Raw genomic sequence first — 19,184 nt, forward strand, 5'->3', positions numbered from 1 at the left:
GTGTGTGCACAGTGCATGCATCACTGTCCTCAGGCCACATGCTGGCCTGGCAAGTGTGGAGGCCTTAGTATCTGATTTTATTTATTTTTTAATTTTTTTTGCTTTTTAGGGCCGCACCCATAGCATATGGAAGTTCCCAGGCTAGGAGTTGCATTGGAGCTGCAGCTGCTGGCCTACACCACAACCACAGCAACATCAGGTCTGAGCTGCATCTGCAGCCTACACCGCAGCTTATGGCAACCCCGGATCCTTTAACCCACTGAGCAAAGCCAGGGATCGAAACCACATCCTTATGGATACTAGTCGGGTTCTTAACCCTCTGAGCCACAGTGGGAGCTCCCTGGATCCCATTTTACAGAGGAGAAGATAGGCAGGTCCAGGGAGGACAAGTCACACAGGTCAGCAAGTGGTGGGCCTGGGACCTGACCTTGCATCTGTCAGCTTCAAGATCTTAACCCATGCAGCTTGCAGGGGTTGTTGGAGAAGCCCCCAGCCTCACCCATGGCCCCCACCCATCACCAGCCCCTCTCCCCAGCCCATCAGGCTGGCAGCCTTGTTCCAGCTCAGCCCAGTTCATGCTGTGTGACACAGGTAAACTGCCCCACCTCTCTGGGCTTCTATCTCACTCTTCACTAAGGGGAGTAGGGGTCCCCAAAGTGGCTACAGTGGTGGGGGTGGTGGAGGTGGGTATAAAACAAGATGTCATGGCCAACAGGGCTCTCACCCTCCCTGTCCCTTAGTTGCAGGCTCCTCTGGCTTCGTGGAGCCCAGCTGGTCAGGCATTGCCATGCGGCGGATGGCACTTCGGCCCACAGCCTTCTCAGGTGGGTCCTGGGGCAGCTGCTTGGGGTCCCCCTGGGCAGGGGGAGGCTGGAGGAGCTGGTTGTCACTGTCCTGAAAACACAGCAGTGGAGGATTAGGGATAGCGCCCAGCCCTTGTCCACCCCAGGCTGCCAGAGGGGAAGGGCCGCAAGAGGAGTCTGACCTGGGCCCAGGTACCCCAAGACCCAGGACCCCCAGAGTTCTGCATATACAAGTCCAGGCCCCCCCGCAGCTTCTTTTTTTTATTTAAATGATACTTTTCTGAATGTCTTCAGGGTTAGAGGCTAGGAGTTTTCCATCATCAACTCATTTAAACCTCACAACACCCCCCACCCCAGGAAGCATCCCTGTCGCTACTTTATTTATTTATAGTTTATATGTTTGGCTGCACTCGCGGCATGTGGAAGTTCCTGGGCCAGGGAACAAACCCTCACCACAGCAGCAAACTCTGCCACGGCTGTAGCAACGCCAGATCATTAAGCCCATTGCACCACATGGGAACTTCCTGCCTCCACTTTAGAGAGAAGGAAGCTGAGGGTCAGAGAGGGGATGTGCCCTGCCCAAGGCCCCACAGCCCGGAAGGGGCAGTGCTGAGACTCCGCCCCAGGCTTTTGCCTGTTCAGCGCTCACTCTATGCTTGGTCTGAGCTCAGCATCCCCAGCTGTGAATGGAGGGAAGGGGGTGACACATCCTAACACAGAGGATTGTGGTGAGGACTGCTCAGCACATGCCTGTCATGGTTATGAGTGACTTAAGGATATTGCTGAGGAGGCCAAAGGAGCTGGATGGTGGTTCTGGAGGAAGGGTCAGAGGTGGCATGTCTGAGACCAGTCCAGTCTGTGATGTGTCGGTCCCCAGAGCCAGCAGGCTGAGGCCAGCCCTGCTCAGGTGCAAAGCAGCAGGCTTTCTTACCCTGGTTTCTAGGAAAGGAGTCATTTTGCATGAGGAGTCAGGTCCTGGGTGGGACTCAGTTCCCCCTGGAGGCTCTGGAGCCAAAGGAAACCAGAGGGCATGACCCACCCTGGACAGGCTGTGACCCTATAGCCCCTTCTCTGTGATGGGCCATCTGGAGGGTCAGTATCATCAGGTGTCTGTCCTCTCCCTCCTGCCTACCCCTGGGGGCTGACAAGCTCCAAGGGGAACCTGGAGCCCCAGCCCAGCTTCCTCCCTCCCCACAGGTTGTCTCAACTGCAGCAAAGTGGCAGAGCTGACAGAGCGGCTGAAGGTGCTGGAGGCCAAGGTGGGTGAGCAGCTTCCCTGCCAGGCAGGCAGGACCCTCCCATTGGTCCCAACCCGGCTTTCTCAGCTTCCCCTCCAGGGACTGCTCAAGGACAGACAGACTGGCCTGCGCTCCCTCCAGGAGGACCACGAAGCTCCCCCATCCCCATCCCAGCCAGATACTCCTAGACACTACCCCTCACCCCCAAGCTCCTGAGTCCCTTCATTGCCCTGTCACCTTCCCATAATGTGTCTTTGCAGTTCCAAAAAAGCAAAAACACCTATTGCATGCCTCAAATTATCTTAAAAAAGGTTTTAACCATTAAAAAGTAAGACATTTTAAATTTAGAAACATGAGTTCCCATTGTGGCTCAGCAGGTTACGAACCCGAATAGTATCCATGAGGATGTGGGTTCAATCCCTGGCCTCACTCAGTGGGTTAAGGATCCAGCATTGCTATGAGCTGTGGTGGAGGTTGCAGACATGGCTCGGATTCTGAGTTGCTGTGACTGTTGTAGGCTGGCAGCTATAGCTCCTATTCAACCCTTAGCCTGGAAACTTCCATATGCCAAAGGGCCCTAAAAAGCAAAATAAATAAATAAATTTAGATGCATGAAACGCCCAGAACCATGAAAAACCTAACCAGGAAACCATGGGCAGCAGTTACCTGTGCCATTACCAACATCTAAGCATCTTTTCTGCCTGATTTTTTAAGCACACATAGAGGCATTTACACTTCATCCTCATATCCATTCCTCCATCATTCCCTCCTCTGGGAATTTACCTTAGATAAGATGCAATGATACCAAAATATTAACTCTTAAGAGGGAAACTTGAAAACTGAACAACAGAATGGGTGATTGCATAATTAGCCAGCTTGGCTCTGCCGAGTACTAAACAGGCATTAACCACACCTCCACTTTCTAACATGTAAAGATGCCCCTTATGTATCTATCAGGTGGGAAAACCACACTTCTAAACAGCACATGTTAGAAGTTCCCATCGTGGCGCAGTGGTTAACGAATCCGACTAGGGACCGTGAAGTTGAGGGTTCGATCCCTGGCCTTGCTCAGTGGGTTAAGGATCCGGCATTGCTGTGAGCTGTGGTATAGGTTGCAGATGAAGCTCGAATCCCGCATGGCTGTGGCTCTGGCATGGGCCGGCGGCTACAGATCTGATTAGACCCCTGGCCTGGGAATCTCCATATGCCGCGGGAGCAGCCCTAGAAAAGGCAAAAAGATAAAAAAATAAACAGCATATGTTAGAACCCCCATTATAAGGTATGAGCAACCCAGAAACCCTACCCTGCTCCCCAAGCACCCTCCCAGGGGAACCCCATGTGAGCCTTAGATCTGGGGGTGGTTCTCAGTTCTGCATCTGCCTGAGAGTTTCACAGTTTCATCTTCTCTCTGGGCAGGTCCCCCAGCTCCCCAGCCCTGGCCAGTGGGCATTCTGGCCTCTTAATCCTCAGTCATTGGCTTAGGGGACACCACTGACCTTTAAAGTTCTCCCCTATACCCGATCCAAAAGTGGTTTGGGAGGGGCTGCACCTGTACCATGTGCAAGTTCCTAGGCCAAGGATGGAACCCATACCACAGCTGTGATCTGAGCCATAGTAGTGACAAAGTCAGGTCCTTAACCCACTGAGCCACCAGGGAACTCTCAAAACTGCTTTTGTACACACCTTGGCACCTGTTTCATGTCAGACCCTTCCAAAGTTCACTTAAAAAAAAAGCACCTCTTGGAGTTCCCATCATGGCACCACCATGGAAACGAATCCGACTAGGAACCACGAGGTTGCATTTTCGAACCCCGGCCTTGCTCAGTGGGTTAAGGATCCGGCATTGCTCTGAGCTGTGGTATAGGTTGCAGACGTGGCTTGGATCCTGCGTTGCTGTGCCTGTGGCATAGACTGGTGGCTTCAGCTCCAATTCGACTCCTAGCCTGGGAACCTCTGTATGCCACAGGCGCTGCCCTAAAAAGCAAAAAAATTTTAAAAAGACCCCAAAAAATCCAAAGTTCGCTTCAAAGTTAGTAACAATCCTTCCAGCCTGTGGTGCTTTAATAGACCAAGAGAAGTTTCATATTATTTATGCACATAAGTCCATATGAATATACATATTCACATGCAAGTAAGCACAGGCAAAAAGCACCCAACCCAGCAAACACGGGGACAGAACTCACCATGGGTGGCTGTGATGGTATGTGATGACTTTTCTACAATGAATGTGATGAATTGTACATTTTGAGCCACAGTCACTTCTGATAAAGTTCTGGGCCCCTTTGAGCCTGGGTTTCCACTCCAGGCTGGGTTGTACTGGCTACATGGGCCTCCTGCCCCCCGTCACACTGGGGCCCTTCAGCCGGCCTGTCTCTGGTAAGATCCTGGTACCCACCCCATCCCTACTGACCTCTTCCTCCACAGGTGGCGGTGCTGACTGTCACCGAGCGGGCAGTGCCCCCAACCCTGGCTGCCCCTGAGGACTCTGCCCTACTCTGGGGCTCCCCAGCTGCCCAGGGCAGTCCGGGGGATAGAGGCCTCCGAGGTGAGTGGGTCCCATGTGGGAATGAGTGGGGGAGTGAGATTTCAGGCCCCTCCCTGCTGCTGACTCCCAGCTTGACCCCATCATGGTCCTTAGTCTTCCCAGCTCTGCAGCAGGCCTGAGGGGTTGGTCTCCAGGGGCCCCTGAGCACTGGGGAGCTGGGAGCACTGACCCCCGCATTCCCCGCCACCCTAGGGATGCTCAGAGCCAGAGAATACATGAGGGCCCCCCTGTTCCCTCAAGATGTTTGGTGCAGGCTGGGGGGGTGGAGCCAGAGCAAGGCTTCAGCTGCCCAGCTGATGTACTTTCTCCCCCAGATGGAGTTGGTGCCCGGGGGTTTCCTGGGCCCACTGGCCCTAAGGGAGACCCTGGCAGCCGGGGCCCAATGGGGATGAGAGGCCCGCCAGGTAAGTGCCCACAGCACTGTCCCCTCCAGCTCCCTTGGCCACCCCTGCAGGTGGGCACAGGCTGGGCCTTGCTCCTCCAATCCTAACGTGGCCAGCAGTGGTGCCCCCTCAGTCCTGGCTCCCTGAAACCCTCTTGCATCTATCAGTACATACTCCCAGGTCTGCTGTTCCCAGCAGGTTCTAAGCTGGGCACTGGGGTGGGTCAACCAGACCCTGCCCTCCCAGGACCTCCCATACCAGGGAGGCCAGGGAGGGTGGGCCTAGGCAGAGGAGAAATAGCAGCGCCCACCCCATGTGACCAGGGTTCTTAAGGATGTTGCATGTAGGGGAACCCCAAGGAAGGAAGCCCAGACCCAGCCTGGGTGGGGTGGGGGGTGGGGAAGGCCTCCCCACAGGAGTGACATCTTATGTGAGGCCTCAGGATGACCTGAAGTGTAACATCAGGCAGCACAAAAGGAGAGCACATAGAGGGAACAGCTGTGCAAAAGCCTGTAGCAGGGAGCAGAGAACATTCTGCTAAGCACCTGTTTTGTACCGTGTGTCTAGTGTCCTGAAGCCCCAGGGGAGGGCTGTGCTTATCCCCTCATGGATGGCTGGAGAGTCAGAACCAGGAACCACCAAGGCCTGTGGCCTCTGGGATCTCTTGTACCTGTCACCCCAGGCTGCCTCGTCCTGCCCCCTGCATACCCACCAGCCCCCCTGGTTCCATTGCAGGTCTGCAGGGCCCCCCAGGTAGCCCTGGCCAGGCCGGAGCTGTGGGCACCCCTGGAGAGAGGGGACCTCCAGGCCCCCCAGGGCCTCCTGGCCCCCCTGGCCCCCCATTCCCTGTTGGACCACCCTCCGCCCGGATGTCCCAGCATGGTGAGTTCCCGGGGTCACAACAGGTCCAGGTGAGGTGGGGTGAGGCTGGCATGACCATCTACCAGGCACCCCTGTGTACCGGGCTTACTCTTAGGCCACATGTCACCTCATGCTCCATTGGGTACTATTGTCCTCTGTTCACTGATGAGGAAAACAGAGGGCCAGGGAGGGGAGATCACACAACCAGGAATGGAAGCTTCAAATCTGCATGGCCACCGGAGACTGGGCTGGGAACTACCAGCACAGCCCTTCCTGCTAAGCCTTGGCCAGGACCCAGCTTCAGAGCACCAGGAAGCTCAAGGCCTGGCCGTGGGACGTGAGTCCTGAGCTCCCAAGGCCACCGCCTGCTCCTGTGCTCAGAGGCTGGGCCCCCTTGGCCCAGCCAGGCGCTGAAATGCATCCTCACCTTCCCCTAAAGCCTGACTTCCACGTGTGCTGCCAGGGGTCAGAGCTTGGAGTGTCAAGTTTCAACCCCATCCACGTCATATTTTTGACCACACATTTATTCACCCGTTCATTTTCCCTCTCTGATCCTCAGTTTCCTCATATATACAGTGGGGATAGTGACCATGACAGCATCCCAGAGCTCTGTGACACCCATGTACAGAAGCTTGGCACAAAGAAAGTGTCAAAAGTGGCAGCTTTTGTGGCGTTCCCACTGTGACTCAGTGGGTTAATAAGAACTTGACATAGTTCTTGGGGATGCAGGTTTGAGCTCCAGCCTGGCTCAGTGGGTTAAGGATCCAGTGTTGTGCAAGCCGATGGCGTAGGTCACAAATGTGGCTTGGATCCGTTGTTGCTGTGGCTGTGGTGTAGGCCAGCTGCTGCAGCTCTGATTTGGCTCACTCCCAGCCTGGGAACCTCCATATGCCATAGGTACAGCCATAAAAAGAAAAAAAAAAAAGAAGCGTCTGGGAGTTCCCTAGTGGCCCAGTGGGTTAAGGATCCAGAGTTGTCACTGCCATGGTGTGGATTCGATCCTTGGCCTGGGAATTTCCACATGCTTCAGGCAGGACCAAAAAAAAAAAAAAAAAAAATGGTAGCTTTTGTTATTATTTCCACTAAACATGACAGTACAGGCTCAGCAAGGTAGAACATGCTGGATGTCACCAGCTAGACTCTGGCAGAGTTAGAACCCAGGTCTCCCCAGCCTCCTGGTCCTACATGGCCAACACTCCCCCCCCACCACCCCAGCCCCTTGGAGCAGGTACCTGGTGGCCTCAACCATAATGCAGGCAGTCAAAGCTGGCTTGGCAGAAATGGCAGCTTAAAACCAACTGCCCCGGAGTTCCCGTCGTGGCGCAGTGGTTAACGAATCCGACTAGGAACCAAGAGGTTGCGGGTTCGGTCCCTGCCCTTGCTCAGTGGGTTAACGATCCGGCGTTGCCGTGAGCTGTGGTGTAGGTTGCAGACGCGGCTCGGATCCCGCGTTGCTGTGGCTCTGGCGTAGGCCGGTGGCTACAGCTCCGATTCAACCCCTAGCCTGGGAACCTCCATATGTTGTGGGAGCGGCCCAAGAAATAGCAACAACAACAAAAAGACAAAAAGACAAAAAAAAAAAAAAAAAAAAAAACCAACTGCCCCACTCATCCCTGCCCAGCCCTGCTCACTTATCATCTTTCCTTCCCCAGGAGACCCATTTCTGTCCAACACCTTCACTGAGACCAACAGCCACTGGCCCCAGGGACCAGCTGGGCCCCCAGGCCCCCCAGGGCCCATGGGTAAGTTGAGTCTGGGTCTGCAGTGAGGGGCAGGGTTGAGGGGTAGCAAAGAGACCAGGGCTGGCCATCAGGAGGAGCTGGTGGTGGACTACCTGGCATTGTATGTTTTGGTCCAGAGGACATCCTGTCTTATTCCAGGTCCTCCTGGACCTCCTGGTCCCATGGGCATGCCTGGGAGTCCTGGACATATGGTGAGTGTTTCTCCAAGTACTCTCACTCAATATCCATCTTCTTACCTCTCCCCCTACCCACTCACCCACCCATCCATTCATCTATCCACTCACCTATCCATACACCCACCTAACACACCCATCCACTCATCTGTCCATCTACCCACCCACCCATCCATCCACCGTCCACTCATTCATCCTTTCATTCATTCATTCAAGCATTTATGGAGCACTTAATATGCAGACTACTTTCCATAAGTTTTATTCCATCCACGTAACAAGAAGCAAGCGTTGTTATCACCTAAAGCCAAGAAAGGTGGAGATGTTTGCCTGCCCTAGGGCCGTGGCCTGCACATGACAGCTTCCAGATCGAAGTGGGGACTGTCCAACTCCAGGGCCATAGCTCTGGCATTGAGCTGTATGAACTCCCGCTGTGTGCTGGGCATTGCGTGTGTGGTAAAGGGCCCAGAGGCCCAGGCCAAGCTGGGCTTCCCTCCCGTACCCCTCTACCCCCAAGTCCCTGCCCGTTCTACCCTACCCTAGCACAAGGCTGAGGCCCTGTCTTGTTGCTCAGGGACCCCCAGGCCCCACTGGACCCAAAGGAATCTCCGGCCATCCAGGAGAGAAGGGCGAGAGAGTGAGTACTGAGGCAGCCCTGGGTGGAGGATTCTGGGGAGTCTCGGGAGCCCTGGGTCAGACCCACTGACCACCAACTCCATTTCTCCTCTGCTTCCCACAGGGACTGCGTGGGGAGCCCGGCCCCCAAGGCTCCATGGGGCATCGGGTAAGTGAGACTGCCCAGCCTGCAGCAGCCCCTTTAGGATCCCACAGGCCCAGACCCCTGCTCTGGCTCTATCCTTTGTGGCCAGAGCCCCTGTCCCTCCCAGTCTGGTCCAGGGCAAGCTTCATCTCCTTTCCTGTCCCCAACCCCCCACCCCATCTCAGGGTCCCATCAGCTTCTTAAGATCAGGCCACCTCCATCTCCTTTGCTCTGGCTCTGTCTCTGCACCGGTTTCTCTTTCTCTATCTTCCCTCTGTGTCTCCATCTCTGACTCTTTCTTTTTCCGTCTCTCCAACTGTGATTGTAGATATGCCTGTGTCTACCTGTAGCTTGGTCAATTTTTGCTTTGTGCATTTTGACACCTCATTATTAGATGCATACACGCTAAATATTTTAATGTCTTTTCGGTGTTTTTATCTTTATGAAATGAATATCTTTCTGGTGGTACTTCTCTTTTCTTTATTTTTATTTTTTATTTTTGCTTTTTAGGCCACTCCTGTGGTATATGGAAGTTCCCAGGCTAGGGGTTGAATCGGAGCTGCAGCTGCTGGCCTACACCACAACCACAGCAATGTGGGATCCAAGCTTCGCCTGCCACCTATACCACAGTGCACAGCAATGCTGGATCCTTAACCCATTGAGCGAGGCCAGGGATCAAACCCGCGTCTTCATAGATATTAGTCAGGTCCGTTACTGCTGAGCCACAATGGGAACTTCAGTAACTTCTTATCTTGAATCCTACTTGGTTTGATATTAAAATAGCTATACTAGCTTTCTTATGCTTAAAGTTTACGTGGTATGTCTTTTCCCATTCTTTTACTTTCAGCCTGTTTGTATGTTTCTGTTCTAAAGTGCATCTTATAAAACAGACACCTACTTGAGTGTTGCTTCTGGTTTTGTTTAGTTTTTTTTTTCAAATAATCTGGCTGAGTTCATTTGAGTTCATTATATTGAGTTCATTTGCATTTAATGATATGTAAAATTATTGATGCGGTTCTGTTTAAGTCAACCATCCTGCTATTTGTTGTCTATTTACCCCAATCTCTCTCTCTTTTTTTGTCTTTTTGCTATTTCTTGGGCTGCTCCCACGGCATATGGAGGTTCCCAAGCTAGGGGTCCAATCGGAGCTGTAGCCACCGGCCTACGCCAGAGCCACAGCAACGCAGGATCCAAGCCACATCTGCAACCCACACCACAGCTCACGGCAACGCCGAATCGTTAACCCACTGAGCAAGGGTAGGGACCGAACCCACAACCTCATGGTTCCTAGTCAGATTCGTTAACCACTGCGCCACAACGGGAACTCCTACCCCAATCTCTCTTTTATTTCTCTTTTTCCTCATCTTTTCCTGCCTTCTTTTGGGTCAAGAATTGTTTACGATTCTGTGTTATCTCCATTAATGACTTTTTAAGCTATATCTGTGTTATTTTTTTCATAGTTTCTCTAAGGATAACATAGCCATCCTTGGTTTAGCACCATCTATTTGCATTGTTATTATACCTCTTCATGTATAAGTAAGAACGTTACAACTGTATAATTCACCTCCTGCCCTTCTGCCCTTGTGCTATTTGCTGTCATAAATTTTACTCCTGTATGTGTTATGACCCCTCAATACATTGTTGTTACTGCTTTAAACAATCAGTTTCAAAAAGCAAAGAAAAATAGTCTTTTACATCTAGTGATGTATTTACCATGTCAGTACTCTTCATGCCTTCCTATAGATGTGGATTTCATAGAGTATCATCTCTCTTCAGCCTCAAGAACATCCTTTAGCCTTTCTTGTAGTGTGGTTCTGCTGGCAGCAAATCCTCACTGCTTTTGTTTATCTAAAACCATCTTTATTGAATCTGAATTTTTGAAGGATATTTTCTTTTTTTTTTCTTTTTTTTCCTTTTTTTGCTATTTCTTGGGCTGCTCCTGCGGCATTTGGAGGTTCCCAGGCTAGGGATCCAACTGGAGCCACCGGCCTACACCAGAGCCACAGCAACTCGGGATCCGAGCCGCATCTGCAACCTACACCACAACTCACGGCAACGCCAGATCGTTAACCCACTGAGCAAGGGCAGGGATCCAACCCGCAATCTCATGGTTCCTAGTCGGATTCGTTAACTACTGCGCCACAACGGGAACTCCTGAAGGATATTTTCACTGGATATAAAATGATAGGTTGGCAGTTTTTTCCCTCTTTATTGCCTTAAAGATGCTGTTACATGGTCTTCTGGCTCACGTAGACAATGACATTTTCTCATGAGAAACTGGTGTCCTCCTTACTGTTGTCCCCCTGAACGTAATATGTCTTTTTTTCTTTGGCCTTTCAGATTTTTCTCTTTACCCTTGGTTTTCACCAGATTGATCATGATGTGGGTGGGAGTGATTTTCTTTGTTTCTCCTGCTTTGGATTCTCTGAGATCCCTGGATCTGTAAGGTTGCTGGTTTTGGTTGTTTTTGTCATTGTTTTATGTCATGAATAAAATTCTCTTTTAGAGCATTTTTGGGGTTCACAGCAAAATTGAGTGGAAAGTACAGAAAATTCCCGTAAGTCCCTGTCCCCACACATGGATAGCCTCCTCCCCATCTGCCTCTCACATCATAGTGGTACATTTCATACAATTTTTTTTTTTTTTTTGGTCTTTTTGCCTTTTCTAGGGCCACTCCCATGGCATATGGAGGTTCCCAGGCTAGGGGTCTAATCGGAGCTGTAGCCACCGGCCTACGCCAGAGCCACAGCAACGCAGGATCCGAGCCGTGTCTGCAACCTATACCACAGCTCACAGCAATGCTGGATCCTTAACCCACTGAGCAAGGCCAGGGATCGAACCTGCAACCTCATGGTTCCTAGTCGGATTCGTTAACCACTGAGCTACGACAGGAACTCCATTTCATACAATTGATGAACTCACAGTCATGTCATTATCCCACCAAGTCCACAGTTCACACTAAGATTCATTCTTGGGTAGTGTATATTCTGCAGTGTTAAGATGCAGACACCATCATAGTATCATACAGAATATTTCACCACCCTAAAAATCCTATTCTCTGCCTGTTTAACCTTCCCTCCCCTCTTAAGCCCTGGCAACCACCAATCTTTTAACTATCTCCATGTGTTTTCTTTTTCCAAAATGTCGTATAGATGGAAGCATACAGTATGGAGCCTTTTCCGATTGGTTTCTTTCACTTAATGATATGCATTTTAAGTTCCCTCCATATCTTTTCATGGCTTACTAATTCATTTTTTTTCAGTCTGAATAATATTCCATTGTATATACCACAGTTTTATTTATCCATTTGCCTACTGAAGGACATCTTGGTTGCGTCCAAGTTTTGGCAATAGTGAACAAAGCTGCTATAAAGGTTTTTATGTGGACATAAGTTTTCAATTCATTTGTGTAAATACCAATGACTGCGATTAGATCATATGGTAAGAGGATATTTAGTTTTGTAAGAAATGTTTTTGTAAGCTTTTGTAAGAAACATACCATGAGTGTGTGTGTGTGTGTGTGCTGAGAACACTTGAGATCAACTCTTAGCGCATTTTCAGTTATACAGTACAGTGTTGACTATGGTCATCACACTGTATGGTAGATTCTTAGATTAGAACTTAGTCATCTTATACCTGAAAGTTTGTACCCTTTTGCCAGCTTTTATCCATTCTCTCCTTACCTCCTACCCAGACCCTGGCAACTGCCATTCTCCTCTGTTTCTCTGAGTTCAACTTTTTTTTTTTTTTTTTTTGGGTTCCCTCTGTGGCACAGCAGGTTAAGGATCTGGCGTTGTCTCTGCTGAGGCATGGGTTCAATCCCCAGCCCGGCACAATGGGTTAAGGATCCGGCATTGCTGCAGCTGTGGTATAGGTTGCAGCTGCAACGTGGATTTTGATCCCTGGCCTGGGAACTTACATGTGCCATTGGTGTAGCCAAAAAAGAAAAAAACATTTTTTTTTTTGGCTTCTACATATAAGTGATACCATGTGGTATCTGTATTTCTCTTTCTGACTTATTTCACTTAGCATAATGCCCTCCAGTTTCATCCATGTGGCCACAACGGCAGGATTTCTTTCTCTTTTAAGGCAAAATAATATTCCATTGTATTATTACCACCATCGTTTTCTTTATCTGTCCATCCATCAGTGGACACAGTTGTTTCCATACATGGCTGTCATGAATAAAGCTGCAGTGAACATAACTCTTCAAGGTAGTGATTTCCTTTCTTTTGGTTTTCTGGTCTTTTTTTTTTTTTTGTCTTTTTAGGGCCCCACCCACAGCATATGGAGATTCCCAAGCTAGGGGTCTAATTGGAGCTACAGCTGCCAGCCTACGCCAGAGCCACAGCAATGTGGGATCCAAGCTGCATCTGTGACCTACACCACAGATCATGGCAATGCTGGATCCTTAACCCACTGACCGAGGCCGGGATCGAACCTGCAACCTCATGGTTCCTAGCTGGATTCATTTCTGCTGTGCCACGACAGGAACTCCAATTTCCTTTCTTTTGGGTAAATACCAAGAATTATATTGTTGGATCATATGGTAGTTCTATTTTTAATTGCTTGAGGCACCTCCACACTGTTTTCCATAATGGCTGCAAGTACCAGTTTACATTCCCACCAGTAGTGCACAAGGGTTCCCTTTTTTCCACATTCTCACCAGCACTTGTTAGCTGTTGTCTTTTTGATAACAGACATCCTAACAGGTATGAAATGATATCTCAAGCTGTGGTTTTGATTTGCGTCTTCCTGATAATTAGTGATGTTGAGTATCTTTTCATATATGAATAGACCATTTTATGTCATCTTTGCAAAAATGTCTATTCAGGTCCTTTGCCCATTTTTTTAATGGCTTATCTGGGTTTTCCACTAGTGAATGTATAAGTTCCTTGTGTATTTTGGACATTAACTTCTTATTGGATATGTGGTTTACACATGTTTTCTCCCATTTCATAGGTTGCCTTTTCATATTGTTGATGGTTTCCTTTGCTGTGCAAAAGCTTTTTAAATTGGGTTGTTAGTTTTCTTTCTTTTTTCTTTTCTTTCTTTTTTTTTTTTTTTTTTTTGGCTTTTTAGGGCCATACCTGTGGCATATGGGCTTCCCAGGCTAGGGGTTGAATCAGAGCTGAAGCTGCTGGCCTACACCACAGGTGTCAGCAACGCTGGATCCTTAACCCACTGAGCGAGCCCAGAGATCAAACCTGAATTCTCATGGATACTTGTCAGGTTTGTTACTGCTGAGCCATAATGGAGACGCCTGGGTTTTTGGTTTTCTTATTGTTGAATTTTAAGAGTTCTTGGTATATTTTGGATAATAAACCTTTATCAGGTGTATCTTTTGCAAATATTTTCTCTAAGTATGTAGCGTGTCTTCTCTTGACATTGCCTTTGCAGAGCAGAAGTTTTTAATTTTAATGAAGTCCAACTTATCAATAATTTCTTTCATGGATTGTGCTTTTGGTATTATATATAAAAAGTCATCATCAGAAGTTCCCACTGTGGCTCAGCGGGTTAAGGACCTAACGTTGTCTCTGTGAGGATGTGGGTTGGATCCCTGGCCTCACTCAGTGGGTTAAGGATCTAACATTGCCACAAGCCACAGTGTAGATCATAGACATGGCTCTTATCTGGCATTACTCTTGCTGTGGCGTAGGCCAGCAGGTACAGCTCTGATTCGACCCTTAGCCCAGGAACTTCCATATGCTGCAGATACAGCCCTAAAAAAAAAAAGAGATAAAAAGTTGTCATCAAACTCAAGGTCATCTAGGTTTTCTCCTATATTATCTTCTAGAAGTGGTATAGTTCTGCATTTTCTTTTTCTTTCTTTTCTTTTTTTTTTTTTTTTTTTTTTTTTTTTTGGCCTTTTTAGGGCTGCACCTGCAGCATATGGAAGTTCCCAGGCCCCAGGCTAGGGGTCGAATCAGAGCCACAGCTGCTGGCCTACATCACAGCCACAGCAATGCCAGATCGGAGCCACTTCACTATCTACACCACAGCTCACAGCAATGCTGGATCCTTAACCCACTGAACAAGGCCAGGGATCAAACCCATGTGCTATGGATACTAGTTGGGTTCCTTTCTGCTGAGCCACAACAGGAACTCTCTCATTCTGCATTTTCTGTTCAGGTCTGTGATACATTTTGAGTTAATTTTTGTGAAGGGTATAAGGTGTATGTCTAGCTTCATGGTTTTGCATTTAGTTGTCCAGTTGTTCCAGCATCATTTGTGGAAAAGATTGCCTTTGTTCCATGATTGCCTTTGCTTCTTTTTCAGCGATCAGTTGACTGTATCTGTGTGGGCCTATTTCCGGGCTCTCTATTCTGTTCCATTGATCTATTTGACTGTCATTGAGCAAACCCCACACTGTTGTGACGCTGGTAGCTTCCTAATTAGTTTCCCTCCACATGCCACTGGCACAGTCAAATAACAAACCAACCAACCAAACAAAATAACCACCCCCAAACTGTTTTTTGCCTTGTTGTACACCTTGTAATTTTATTTTATTTCTTTGTAATTTTTTGTTGAAAGGTAGACATGATGTACTAAAGGAACTGCACTAAACAGGCCTTTGGTACAGGAGTGGTGGCGTGTCGGGGAGGAAGCATGTTGCAGACAAAAATGATTAGGTCTTAGGGCTTCCGTGAGCCTGTGACCCCCGGCTGTGAACTTCCCCAGTGCTTCTCAACTTTGCTTTGGTTCTTCCCTCTCAAGATGGCTGAGAGTGGGAGTTGGGGGTGGAATCGGGATGTTTTCCTTCCCCCATGTCAGAAGCTAACCTTGGCTGGAGTTGGGTATTGCCCTGGCCCCATTGATCAGGCACTGATGAAACCCAGCAGGTTAGGCTCTAGTAGAGTGGTTTCTCCTGAGGGCAACAGGCCTTGCTAAGAGGAAGAGAAACACTCTACGGTGTTTCAAGGTGGCTCCTCTCCTCTCCTCCAAAAGCCCAAGGGCATTTTTCTCCAGCCTTGACTGAGGACCAGATAGAGCTCCTGGAGGTAAAATTCACAAAAGTGTGTCCCCCGCCCCCACCCTGCCACAAAGACCGTGTCCCCCTGGAATCGTTAACTGTCAGAGTTGTTGGCCGATGCTAAGCCCCAGTGTTTTGTCAGTGATAACTGGGTTTCAGTACCGCTGGCCTGGTTCCCAAGGAGGTTTCTTCTCCAGGAAATTGTGATCCTGATCCCCTCTCTGTCTCTGCAATTTGGAGGGGGCAGTGGTTTGCCCTGTGACCTCATGTCTTTGATGGCTTGGTGAAGAGTTTTGATTTTTCAGTTTATTCAGCTTTTTACTTGTTGCTAGGACAGAATGGTGACTTCTCAGCTCTTTGTATGCTGGACTAGAAACTAGAACTCTTGATTTTCAATTACGTTTGGGAAAAAACACCTGGTTGATATATCTTGATAAACTTTTTTTCTGTTCCTGTGCTCCCTTCTCTCCTCCTGGGACTCCAGTTACACCTAATTGAGGCTCCTGGAAGTCACTGAGGCTCTGCTAATGTTTAAAAAAATCTTTCTTCTCTTTCTGCTTCAGTTAGAGTTATCTCATTGGTCTGTCATCAAGTTGATTCTTCTGTTATGGCCCATCTTCAGTTAATCCTAGCTAATACATTTTTTTGATTGTTTTGTTTTTTTGCCTTTTCTAGGGCTGCTCCTGCGGCATATGGAGGTTCCCAGACTAGGGGTCCAATCGGAGCTGTAGCCACTGGCCTAAACCAGAGCCACAGCAATGCGGGATCCAAGCCACATCTGCAACCTACAGCGCAGCTCACGGCAACGCCGAATCATTAACCCACTGAGCAAGGTCAGGGACCAAACCCACAACCTCCTGGTTCCTAGTCAGATTCGTTAACCACTGCACCATGATGGGAACTCCGCTAATACATTTTTAAATGTCAAGTATTATCATTTTCATTTCCAACATTCCTGTTCAATGCTTTTTTTTTTCTTTTTACAATTTTCATATCCCTTCTGAAGTTCCCCATGTCATCACCCATTATCTCACTTCCACTAGATTCTTTAATATAGTTGTCATGGATATTTTAAACTTCATGTCTGATAATTCCGATATCTGGTTTGGCTATGGATCTGTTTCTGCTGGCTGATTTGTCTCTTGAATACAGGTCACATTTTTGTTTCTTCCTGTGTCTAATGATTATGTGTTGTGTTCTGGATAATATGGATAATACAGTGAAGAGAATCTTCCTCTAAAGAGCATGTGGCTTGGATACAGCTTTGCAACTTTAGGTGGGCATGTCACAGACCATCCAAGGATTAGGGGGGAGTATTGATACAGATTTTGCTCCCCTCTTGTGACTCCCTGCTTTCCAGTATTTCTCCTCAATTTCCTCCTTCTTTGGCAGTCTCAATGCTGACCTCTGACTCTTCAGGCCAATAAAACTAAAGCCTTCTGCTTGAGCTGTTGGCCGGGCAAGGGGGCTGGGGTGAGCCCTCAGAGCAATCACCCAGTGCAGTTCCTTTCTTTCAGAGGTCAGATAGAGCGGTTGGTTTCTGGCTGCTCTTTACCACTTTCCATTACCTTCAAACAGTTGGTTTTTTGCATTTTTATCTCATGTTAGTCCAAAGCAGCTGCTCTGCCTCTCTCAGCCTTGCCCAGCCTCTCTCTTTCCTTCTCTCTCCCTCTCTCCTTCCCTCTCTCACTTCTCCTACCTCTGTCTCTCCTTGTAGGGAGAACCTGGCCCCAAAGGAGACCCTGGTGAGAAGAGCCACTGGGTAAGCTTGAGCCCAGCACTGACCTCCTGCTGCTGCAGGCACTCAGGAGATTATTTTCGGGTGGGGGAACCCCATCCAAATCCCCTTTGCCACTGGGTCTCCCAAGGAGGAGCCTTGTCAGTTCTCAGCCCCGCCCCCTCCCCCATCCTGTCCCTCCCCCAGTGGGCAGGGCCAGCCTTATCAGCAGACTCTACACTCTCTTGTCTCTGTCTTTGTCCCCATGTCTCTGCCTTCCCTCCACGGCCTTTCTGGCCAGGGTGACCCTGCCTGTTCCTCCTGGATGGTTTGGGCTGACCCAGTCCAGACTGCATCCCGCCCCCATACCCGCCTCCCAGCAAGGGCTTCGGCCTCTGCTCCCCTGTATGCAGAAGAAAGGGAAGCATGAGAACAATATCCACACAGGGGAACAAGACAGGAGGCCTTAGGAAAGCTGTGAAGCATAGCACAGGAGGTGTAGAAACGCCGAGGTGCACAGGAGCCCTTTGGCAAAAGGGACAGGGACACCAGACACCACCGTATACATAGGAAATCCATGAATCACAGGAAGGGTGGCCTGGAAACCATCATGTGCATGTTGTACATGGTAAATGAGATCAGGGGACATAGATCCACTCTACCCAAAAGACACAATTAATATGAGGTCCCAGAGACCATTGCATACATAGGAGATCCATGAGGAGTGGGAAGAGAGGCCTAGAAGTTCATACACATAGGAAAACCATGGAAAATGAGATGAGGGGGTCTAGAAACCACCGTACACAAAAGAAACCTATGAAGAATGAGAAGGGAAGCCTAGAAACTATCACATAAACAGAAGACACAGAGTAAATGGGAAAGGGGACTGAGAAACCACATGCGGGATCCTGGAAACCTTCACAATCATGAGAAATAGTTGCAGTGAATGAATTTCAGGACCTAGAAATCTCCCCACCCAGGAGACACATGGAGGGAGGGCCCCCCTCATGATGCAGGGACCTGGAAACCATCACTGACATTTGGGGAATGGATGGGATGGGGGCAGACAGGAGAGGCAACTGGGGAGCTATTTTGGAGGCTGGTATTTTGCCTCCCTCCCTCCTCCACCCCTCTCCCTGGTGCAGTCTGGCTGGGACGCCCTACTTCCTGGCAGGCACTAGTTAAGACATGGGACACACCCAGCGCCTGCCCTGCCCTCTCTGCTCCTGATTGTGGGGTCAGTGATGGATACAGCCGTGGGAGCCCTCCTCCCCCGCACGAGCCCTCCCCCATGTCTTTCCATGACTTCTGGGGCCCTGCTACCTCTCCGGCAAGCCTCTCCCCACCCCTTGCTGCCACCTGCCTCCCTTCCACACCCCCATCCCCACCCGCTAGTGGCTCCAGAGCCTCTTAAGCATACTGCCAGCATGGGCATGAGCTGGGTGGGGGGGTCAGCTAGACCCATGTGATCCCTGCCTTCTGCCTCCATTAGGCCCCTTCCCTGGCCTCTCCCAAGGACCCTTGCCTTGGAAACATGGTTTTTACCCAGCCCAGTGAGAGAGGTGAGGTGAAGGCTGAATTAGGCTGGGCAGCCCCATCCCTGCGTGGGGCTCCCAACAGGAGGACAGCTTCCTGACGTCTCCCAGAGCAGACCTCAAATTCAGGACCACCCATGGGAGGGGCCCCCCAAGAGGTAGCAGGGCCCCTGCCCGTCTCCCTGCCTTCCCTTCACCATCTGCACTTCTGCTCCTGCTTGCCGCCTGCCTGGGAGAGGACCCGCTGGGCTGGGGGCTGCATGAGGCTTTGGCGGCTGGGGGGACTAGCTCTGTTGGGGGCAAGTGGGGATGGAGTCCATGTGGGGAAAAGCCCTGAGGGCTCCTATACATGCTCTACCTACCAAGCCCACTTGGTGAAGCTTGTAGACCCGCTGACCCCGCTGAGGCTCAGTTGTGACACCCAGTGGTCAAGAGGATGTACTGCAGGCACTGCCTGG

The 19,184-nt window shown here is 49.7% G+C and overlaps 1 protein-coding gene across 11 annotated transcripts in view; it reads left to right on the forward strand.

Annotated features, from left to right (window-relative positions):
* Positions 1 to 19,184, forward strand: part of EMID1 (EMI domain containing 1) — a 44,089-nt gene that overhangs the window by 15,499 nt on the left and 9,406 nt on the right. For 5 of the 11 annotated variants that reach the window (XR_002338673.2, XM_021073276.2, XM_001928535.5 and 2 more), the window contains exons 4-13: positions 741 to 824; positions 2,001 to 2,062; positions 4,466 to 4,586; positions 4,901 to 4,990; positions 5,705 to 5,851; positions 7,483 to 7,572; positions 7,711 to 7,763; positions 8,317 to 8,379; positions 8,482 to 8,526; positions 17,192 to 17,236. Coding sequence is in view for 8 of the 11 variants with exons in the window: in XM_021073276.2 (XP_020928935.2) it covers positions 741 to 824; positions 2,001 to 2,062; positions 4,466 to 4,586; positions 4,901 to 4,990; positions 5,705 to 5,851; positions 7,483 to 7,572; positions 7,711 to 7,763; positions 8,317 to 8,379; positions 8,482 to 8,526; positions 17,192 to 17,236 (800 nt within the window). In the remaining 3 variants the exon portion in view is untranslated. Of the gene's footprint in view, positions 1 to 740; positions 825 to 2,000; positions 2,063 to 4,465; positions 4,587 to 4,900; positions 4,991 to 5,704; positions 5,852 to 7,482; positions 7,573 to 7,710; positions 7,764 to 8,316; positions 8,380 to 8,481; positions 9,624 to 10,456; positions 11,013 to 17,191; positions 17,237 to 19,184 lie in introns of those variants that run through there. The other 6 variants (XR_014825866.1, XM_021073278.2, XM_084993575.1 and 3 more) reach the window with 4 other exon arrangements.

Source organism: Sus scrofa, chromosome 14, assembly GCF_054392235.1.
Source record: "Sus scrofa isolate SSC_HxYL_T2T_F1_AM1 chromosome 14, Sscrofa_HxYL_maternal_Yorkshire_Landrace_v2.0, whole genome shotgun sequence".
In the NCBI taxonomy this organism is placed as follows: Eukaryota; Metazoa; Chordata; class Mammalia; order Artiodactyla; family Suidae; genus Sus; species Sus scrofa.